Genomic DNA, 9,149 nt, shown 5'->3' on the forward strand with positions numbered 1-9,149 from the left:
GGGCCCGGTCCCCCTGTTCCCCACCTTGGCTCACACCCCGTGCCCGCTCTGATGTGTGCGAGTGCCCGCCCCCAGGCTACGTGGAGGAGTGCGCGCGCAGCTCCTCCGTGGACTATTTCTGGTACCGGGAGACCCTCAACATCTCCACCTCCATCAGCGACTCCGGCTCCGTGCAGTGGTGGGTCCTGCTCTGCCTGACCTGTGCCTGGAGCGTGCTCTACGTGTGCACCATCCGCGGCATCGAGACCACCGGCAAGGTGCCCGCGGGGCTGGGGGGCCCCCCGTGCACCTTCAGCCGCTGTGAGGGTTGTGACCCCTCCCCCCCACCATGGTCTGGGCGGGGCCTCTGCTGCCCACGTGCTCAGGAAGCCGTGGGACCCACGGTATCCCCAGTCGGGAGGCACCAGATGGTCACAGTCACGCAGAACGCTGGGAAGTGGAGGGCCGGGCACACCTCCCTGCCTGGAGTCTGGGGGCCAGGGGCACCTGGGAGGGGGTCCTAACCCGCAGCCCTCTCTTCCCACCCCCCTGCACCTGCCCCGCCCACAGGCCGTGTACGTCACCTCAACGCTGCCCTACGTCGTCCTGACCATCTTTCTCATCCGGGGTCTGACACTGAAGGGAGCCACCAATGGTATCGTGTTTCTCTTCACACCCAACGTGAGTCCCCTGAGGTCCGCTCAGAGGCAGGGGGTGGCCCGGCCGGGGGCGTCAGGGGCCCATCGGCTCAAGTACAGCTGTGTGGACAGAGGGTGGCCGCCACCGGGCCGTGTGTCAGCCAACACCTTGGGAGTGAGGCTGAGGGGTCTCTGTCCTGCCACAGGTCACGGAGCTGGCCAACCCGGTCACCTGGCTGGACGCGGGGGCTCAGGTCTTCTACTCCTTCTCGCTGGCCTTCGGGGGTCTCATCTCCTTCTCCAGCTACAACTCTGTGCAGTGAGTGTGGGCGGGCCTCCCTACCGAGGGCGGGGGTGGATGGGTACAGGGACCTGGGTCCCAGCAGTGGGGGTGGCCACAGGGTGCATAGAGGCTGGCTGGTGACTCCAGAGGGCTTTCACCAGGGGGGTCCCTCCAGTGAGGCCCGTTTACGACCCAGCCTCCCCTTGGCGCCTCGGTCTCCGTGACCCTTAGCCCTGGTGTTCAACCCCCCTCGCCCCCAGGCACCCAGGACCCCCAGGGGCACCCGTCCCTGCAGCCCAGCCCAGGCCGACACCCACACGGCAGGGGCCCAAACCCCCAGGGTCTCCAGGACCATCGGGTTGGGACCAGTGGTCCAGCAGAGAGCCGAGCGAGCCTCGGGAGCAGACGCGGAGGGGGAGGGGCCGTGGTGCTGGGCGGGACAGGACATGCTCCGGGCCCCCGCCCCCCCCCCCCGGCCGTTTGCCCGCTGGGCTCCCACGTCCCCAGGGTCGTGCCACCGCTGCCTCCAGGCCCCGCAGATGCCGCCCGCCCCAGGGAGCCCCGTGCCCCCTCCCCTGAACCAGCCGCCGCCTCTTGGGCTGTTTCGAGGGCACGGACACCCGGGAGTCGTCCTCTGCGTCTGGTTTCCGTCACCGCACCATTTCCTTGGGGTCCGGCCCTGCTGCAGCCTGTGTCGGGGCGTGCTTCCTCCCACGACCGAGCCACGCCCGGTGTGTGGATGGGCACGCTGTGTTCACCCAGCCGTCCCGTGGCGGGCCCGATTTTTCCACACCCTCTCCAACACCTTATTATCCCACTTTCTGATGCCGGCCATCAGAAGCATCTGGAAGGAGGGTGTTAGCATCAGCGGGTGGGGGTGGGAGGTCAGGGGCCATGTTCTGGGCCCTCTGGGCTGCAGAGGGGCTTTGGGCGTCCAGGGGGAGTTGGGGGTCCTGGCCAAGCCCAGCACCTCGAAGCCTCACGACCCAGGGGAGTAGGGATTTGAACCCGGGGTCTCCAGGACTGGCGGCTATGGGGGCGTGGGGAAGTGGCAGAAGGGTGGAGCGGGGTCGGGACGCCGCTGCGCCGTCTTCGCTGAGCGCCGACACGGGCCGGGTGGGCGTCCCCGGCCGTCAGTGACCAGCCAGTGCTCTCACTGCAGCAACAACTGTGAGAGGGACTCGGTGATCGTGTCGGTCATCAACGGCTTCACGTCCGTGTACGCGGCCACCGTGGTCTACTCCATCATCGGCTTCCGTGCCACCGAGCGCTTCGACGACTGCTTCAACATGTAGGTGGCTCGCCCGCCCCGAGGAGCTTGCAAACTGCCTCCAGGGAGCCCCCGCCCCCGGGCCTGCAGCCAGCCTGGCTCTCTTCCAGGAACATCCTGACGCTCATCAACGGCTTCGACCTGCCTGAGGGCAACGTGACGCAGGAGAACTTCGCGGAGGTGCAGCAGTGGTTCAATGCCACGGAGCCCGAGGCCTACGCGAAACTGCATTTCCAGACCTGCGACATGAACTCCTTCCTCTCGGAGGTCGGTGCCTTGGGTGGCGCCCCTGCGGTTCGGGCTCTGGGGGCAGGGGGCGGGCGCTGAGCTTCCCCTGCGAGCCCGGTGCCCACGGGCCTGGCCTCCTCCAGTGCCTCACGTCAAACACGTGAAAATACCCCGTGGGCTACTTTTACTATAGTTCCTCCTACAAAAACGCCAGTGTCCTTATAACCGTCTTGCAACCTCGTTTGATTGGCATATGTCACTCGGGGAGGCTGACGCATCTTAGTACAGCTGCAAATCTGCTCTAATGTGCCACTGCCTTTGAACTCCAGTCTTATTTTCTCTTTTATTAAAAACATGTTTTTAGTATCTTCTTTTTGGGAGAGCGCAAGGTAGGAAGGGGCAGAGAGAGGGGGACGGAGGATCCAAAGCAAGCTCTGCACGGATAGGCTGTCTGCACAGAGTGTGACATGGGGTTCGAATTCACAAACTGCGAGATCGTGGCCCGAGCCGAGGTCGACGCTCAACTGACCGGGCCACCTGGGCGCCCCTCTAAGTCCAATTTTAATGATGAGTAAGGTTTCCGTATCGTTAAGGTTTATGAGCCCGAATTTACCAGTTTTAATTCTGCAATTTTCTTATTTGGAGCCGCACGGTATTTGGGGGCATGCCACATGCCGCCAGGGCCCTGGCCACGAGTTTTCCATCAGCAGTGGGTCCCCGCCGCCCCATCCCCAGCCCCAGGCCACGAGGCTGCTGCGTCTGCCTCTGGTTTTGCTGCAGTCTGTGCCCCGAGGCTGGCTGGGCTCGCCCGGTCATCCTGAGTTTCCTCGCATGGGCGCACCGCTGCCCTTCGCTACCACGTCCTCCCGAAGTCCTGGCTCTCCCCGCAGGGCGGAGCTGGTGTGTGGAGGGCAGCGGCACGGGCACGTTTTCCACAGACTCCTGTAGATGCCGTGAAGTTACTTTGGGGTCCCTGACTTCTGAGTGGGTCCCCGGGACCGGAGCCCGTGACCTGCAGGGAACACGGGGGCCCCGGGCTCCCGACTTAGCCTCTCAGCCCCACCAGGAACACCTGCTGCCTGGAGGGAGGAGCCAAGGCAGAGGTCTCACTGACCCACGTGGGGCCAAAGGCAGGGGCACGGGGTCAGCCGGGGTGCCACGCGGAGCCCTGGCACTTCTGCGTCCGCAAGCCCGTCGGCGCGCACAGCCTGGCCCACTGTTCACAGCCCTAGGGCGTCTGTTCGGGACGCGTGCTCAGGCTAGTAAAGTCATCCTGAGCTCTGAGCCCAGCTGTGTGGGGAGCGGCTCAGGAAGCGTCCTGTGGGGTGACACCTGTCAGCGAGCAGACGGTCTGCCGTGCCTGCCACATGTCTGTCTGGGCCGCGTGGGGCCCTGACTGCTGCCAAGCAGTGCCACCCACTTCCTGGTGTTTGAACTCAGGCAGCTTTTAAAAATGCAGTTGGGCCCAAGAGATGAGTTCTGGTGGTTTTCCCCGGGTGGCTGAAATCAGCGCTTTCCTTGTGCGGGGGGCGGAGGAGGGGTGCTCAGCAGGTGCAGGGACGGGGAAGGACAGGGGCCCTCCGGGGGGGGGGGGTGCTCAGCAGGTGCAGGGATGGGCAAGGACAGGGGCCCTGGGTGGGGGAGGCTCAGCAGGTGCAGGGTCGGGCAAGGACAGGGGCCCTCGGGAGGGCGTGTGCCTCGCTGATGGAGCTGCCCACCCTGCAGGGCGTGGAGGGCACGGGGCTGGCCTTCATCGTCTTCACGGAGGCCATCACCAAAATGCCCGTGTCCCCGCTGTGGTCCGTCCTCTTCTTCATCATGCTCTTCTGCCTGGGCCTGTCGTCCATGTTTGGCAACATGGAGGGTGTGGTCGTGCCCCTGCAGGACCTCAAGATCATCCCCGAAAAGTGGCCCAAAGAGCTGCTCACAGGTATGTGGGGCCGGGACGGCCTCCAGGCCGCAGCCTCGGCCGGGGCGCGGGGCCTGGGTCCGCAGCAGCCGTGTTCTCTGTCCCGAAGGCCTCATCTGCCTGGGGATGTACCTGATCGCGTTCATCTTCACGCTGAACTCGGGCCAGTACTGGCTGTCCCTGCTGGACAGCTACGCCGGTTCCATCCCGCTGCTCATCATCGCCTTCTGCGAGATGTTTGCCGTGGTCTACGTGTACGGTGTGGACAGGTAAGAGGGAGGCAGGAAGCTCCCACGCTCGGGGCAGGGGGAGACGGGCGTGTGTGACGCGGGGCCGAGCGTGCATGTCCCTGGAGAGCGCGCGGGGCGTGGGTCGGCGGGGCCGTGGGCAGAGGAGACGGGCCGCCCGGAGCCGTGTGAACTTCCAGCCGTCGGTGCTTCCAGACCCGGCACGGATGAGCACTGACAGGCCACACGGTCTTGGGGGTGGGAGAGAGGAATCAGCAACCACCCAGAAACAGACCCCTCCGGTCTGACCATGCGATTGAAAATTCCTAACTGAGGGGCGCCTGGGTGGCTCGGTCGGTTGGGCGGCCGACTTCGGCTCAGGTCATGAACTCACGGTCCGTGGGTTCGAGCCCCGCATGGGGCTCTGTGCTGACAGCTCAGAGCCTGGAGCCTGTTTCGGACTCTGTGTCTCCCTCTCTCTCTGCCCACCCCCCGGCTCGTGCTCTGTCTCAAATATGAATAAACGTAAAAAAAAAAAAAAAAAATTAAAAAAAAAAAGAAGATTCCTAACTGAGGACAGCTGTGCCACACGGAGGCGAAGCACTGTCGTGTCTCGCAGGCCGCGAAGCCTCAACTACATGAGACGCGGGCGCAGGTGGACCAGGAGGGGCTGAGTAGCCGCGGGGCCGGGGCGCGAGCGGCAGAAGCGAGAGCTGGACACGGCTGAGGCAGGGCGCTCGCCGTGGGGAGCAAGGCTTCCCTGTGGGGCCCCAGGGCTGCCGGCCCGGGAGGGGGGTGCTGTGTGCTTCACTACAACTGGGGGCGCGTGGCCAGGGGAGCTCCGTGGCGCGGGTGCTCTGGGCCTTTCTAGGGGAGACGGTGCCACGCAGCCAGACGGAGCCCCAGGTGAAGAGAGGTGGTGAGTGGGCCTGTCAGTGGTCTGCTCGGCCGGATGCTCAGGGCATCACGCCCCGCTCGGAGGTGAGCCGGGGCCCAGAATGAGGCCGAGGTGCCCTCGCCAGGGTCCGGGCTCACCAGGGCCTCAGAGACCGCCGGCCGGTGCCCAGCACCAGTGCGCACGCACGAGCCCTGGGAGGCGTGCCGATGTCGGGATGCAGCCTCTGTACCCGCGAGAGCTTGCCCGCGCTGGGACATAACACGCTTCGAACCAGCCCGGGGGCCACCGAGGAACACGCCCCGCGCTCACTGCTCTAGCAGACTCGGGGAAGAGAGTTGTGATGCAGGCCCGTGACCGAGTGAATGAGGGCACGGCCATCTGTGAGCGCCCCGGGACGGCGCGGAGTCGGACGCTCGTGGGGGTCGCTGCACGACACACGGGGGGACGGACCGGCACAGAGGAGACGCACCACGGCCTCCCTGGCCCTGCTGGGTCCAGCCTGAGGCTGAGGCCTGGGCAGCGGTACCTTCCCAGGAATGTCCTCTGGATTCTCTGTGTCCTGGGCAGCTCGTGGCCACGCTCCATGGGCGCCACGCTCATTTCTGCGGAACGCAGGCTTTGGTGCAGAAGGCAGTCCGGCCCAGGGCGGGGGGGGGGGGGGTGGGGGTGGGGGGCTGTCCAGCTGTGGAGTCGCTGCCCTGCAGGGAGGCTGGGACGGGACGGCCTCCCAGCCTGCCCTTTGTCCCCAGAGCTCTAACCCTGCTCAGCGAGGCCTGCCCAGACCTCCACGTGGCAAGTCTGCGGGCTGGAGCCCTGGCCGTGGCGCCTTGGGCCTCCAGAGGCTAGTCCCTGAGGTGGCAGGTCTCTGTGCACAGGGACGGCCGGGACTCCGGTCAGAGGAAAGGCCAGGCTGTGGCTGCAGACGGTGACGTCTGTCTGGGCTGGACAGGCCAGCCGCCCTCGACCTTGAGGGGATCGTAGGCCTGACCATGTCCCGGTGACAGCTTTCTTCCCACCTCCGTGTCCAGGTTCAACAGGGACATCGAGTTCATGATTGGCCACAAGCCCAACATCTTCTGGCAAGTCACGTGGAGGGTGGTCAGTCCACTGCTTATGCTGGTCATTTTCCTGTTCTTCTTTGTGGTCAAGGTCAATGAGGAGCTGATCTACAGCGTCTGGGACCCTGCCTATGTGAGCCGAGGGGCTGCAGCGGAGGGGGCAGTGGGAGTCTTGCTCCCTGTGGGGTCGGGAGCCCAGGGTGCCCCTCCCCTCTGCCACGAGGGCCGGGAGGTGACCTACGGGGGGAGGGGCGTGTACCCTGTAGAAGACCTTGTTGGCTGTACATGTGGCTGTCACCCCTGCTCTCTCCCCAGGAGGAGTTTCCTAAATCCCAGAAGGTCACGTACCCAGGCTGGGTGTATGCCGTGGTGGTCATCGTGGCTGGGGTGCCCTGCCTGGCCATCCCTGGCTTCGCCATCTACAAGCTCATCAGGAACCACTGCCAGAGACGGGGGGACCGCCAGGGGCTGGTCAGCAGGGTGTCCACGACCTCCATCAATGGGGACCTGAAGTACTAAACGGCCTGGCCCAGGGCGTGTGGCCGTCAGAGTGAGGGGGGAGTCCAGGCCACACACTTGAAAGTGTGTGCGTGTGTGTGTATATACACGTGTGGCTGTGTATGTGTGCACAGATGAGTGTATGCATGTGCATACTGTGTGTACATGTGTGTGCACACATAGGCACGTGTGTACATGTGTGCACGTGTGTATGTGTGCGTGTACACGTGAGCATATACACAAGTGCACATGTGAGCGTGGGGGGTGTATGTGAGCATGCGTGCATGTCTGTGAGTGTATATATGTTGAAATGTGTGTGTGTACACGTGCGTGAGTACGTGGTGGGCATGTGTATAATGTATTGTGTGCACGAGTATAAATACGTGCATACGTGTTTGTGTGCACACGCTCCGAGGACAGTCGGAGCTGCGGCGTCCTGGGGAGGCCGCGTCTGCACTGCTCGCCTGCGCCCCTCAGGACCGGCCTCGTTGCCACCCACCTTCACCTTGCTGTCGACCCTTGACCTAGGAGGTACCTGTGAGGTCGGGACACTGGTGCCCCACCTGAGGATGGCCCTCCTCAGGCCCCTTGGCTGTGAGCCTGAGAAGACTCGGCTGGGTCCTTCGGAGGCCTGACCACGCCACTGCCCCTCCCCGCCCCCACCAGCTCCGAGCTCTGGCAAAGTGCCAGCTCGGTGAGTTCCAAGCCAGTTAATCATTGTTTCTGCCGCCGCAGGTAGATGAGCAGTTAGACGGAGCTCAGCTCGACCCAGGCTGAGGCGGAAACCACCTCTGTGTTTTCCTTAAAAGGAAGTGAACCGCATGAACGCGTAGCCAGGTGTTGGAAAGGCCAGTTATACGGTAACTCGGCCGTGGCCACCACGGTCGAGGACAGTCCACGGTCCCGAGCACGGCAAGGACCGGGAGGCCTAACCGCTCGGTGCCACTCAGTGAAGTCGGGCTCTGGCTCTTCCCTCCCTGTCTCGTGAAGGTTGTTTTCTGGGATTCGACAGCCAGTCTCAGTCACGTGGCACTTGGGGTGGTTTTCTTTTTTTCTTTTTTTTTTTTTTTTTTTGAGACAGAGACAGAGCATGAACGGGGGAGGGGCAGAGAGAGAGGGAGACACAGAATCGGAAGCAGGCTCCAGGCTCTGAGCCATCAGCCCAGAGCCCAACGCGGGGCTCGAACTCACGGACCGTGAGATCGTGGCCTGAGCTGAAGTCGGACGCTTAACCAACTGAACCACTCAGGCGCCCCCTGGGGTGGTTTTCTTAATGGGCTGGTCGCCTCCACCCTCCACAGAAAAAGCCTGGAGACTTAAGTTAAACTGGACTTTCTGAGGATCCCCTGGGCAGGGGTGGGGACCTGGGTCCTGGCGCCGTGTCCCCCCCCACCGGGACGTCCCTGTCCCGTCGCCTCCCATCTGGCAGTGACCACGGAGCGGAGCCCTGCAGCCCCCGCTACGAACCTCCAAACATCGGGGCGTGTCCAGTCCTGTGCCGTCACCTGGGGAATCCTCGGGGCAGTGCGGTCGGCTGGCTTGCAGCCCCGAGTGCCGGGCCTTCCCGGGACCCCTGCCCCGCCCCGCTCCGGCCTCCACCCTCCCCTCGGCCTCTCCTCGAAGCCTTCCCACCCCCGCTGTGAGAACACAGTTGCAGTAACTGGTCCGTGCGCTGCCCCCTGGGGCGTGTGGAGAGGATTCTGGGGGTGTGACCCGGGGGGGATCATCCGGTCGTCCCACCCCTGGCCAGTGCCTTGCTCACAGACTCGGCGTCTCTGAAAGTTGTTGGAAACGCAGGTCTCGTGGGCATCACGTGTACCGGTCTAAATAAATCACCATTTCATATTCTCGGCCTAAACGTTGTCTGGAGGCAGAGGGATGAGCAGACGGTGGAGCCCCAGTCGCTCCGGGCGGCGTGGACTGCGGGTCTGGCTGGGGGGCGCCACGTGGACGCCACGTCCACGTCGCTGTGTCCGCGGAGCCCGGGGCGTGGCGAGAGGCCCTGTGAAGGGCAGGCCGCGGCGCCCTGTGAGGTCAGAGGTCAGGTGGGCTGGGCGGGGGCTACACCCTCCCCTTGACTTCTCACTCCCCCTCCCACCCAGAAAGGAGCCCCTGGAAGTGTGTCCACTGGGGTCCCCGCCTTTCCCGCAGGCATCCACGG

The 9,149-nt window shown here is 64.4% G+C and overlaps 1 protein-coding gene across 1 annotated transcript; it reads left to right on the top strand.

Moving 5' to 3' along the window:
* Positions 1-8: 8 nt before the first annotated feature.
* Positions 9-7,009, top strand: SLC6A19 (solute carrier family 6 member 19; the record flags this gene model as incomplete). Its single annotated transcript, XM_040491434.1, has 9 exons — positions 9-257; positions 550-660; positions 824-936; positions 2,063-2,191; positions 2,281-2,437; positions 4,124-4,328; positions 4,417-4,576; positions 6,461-6,623; positions 6,806-7,009. Coding segments are annotated over 9 exons (1,491 nt in total), but the record flags the coding sequence as incomplete, so codon positions are not given.
* Positions 7,010-9,149: the final 2,140 nt, after the last annotated feature.

Source organism: Herpailurus yagouaroundi, unplaced genomic scaffold, assembly GCF_014898765.1.
Source record: "Herpailurus yagouaroundi ecotype Mexico unplaced genomic scaffold, PumYag 29, whole genome shotgun sequence".
Taxonomy (NCBI): domain Eukaryota; kingdom Metazoa; phylum Chordata; class Mammalia; order Carnivora; family Felidae; genus Herpailurus; species Herpailurus yagouaroundi.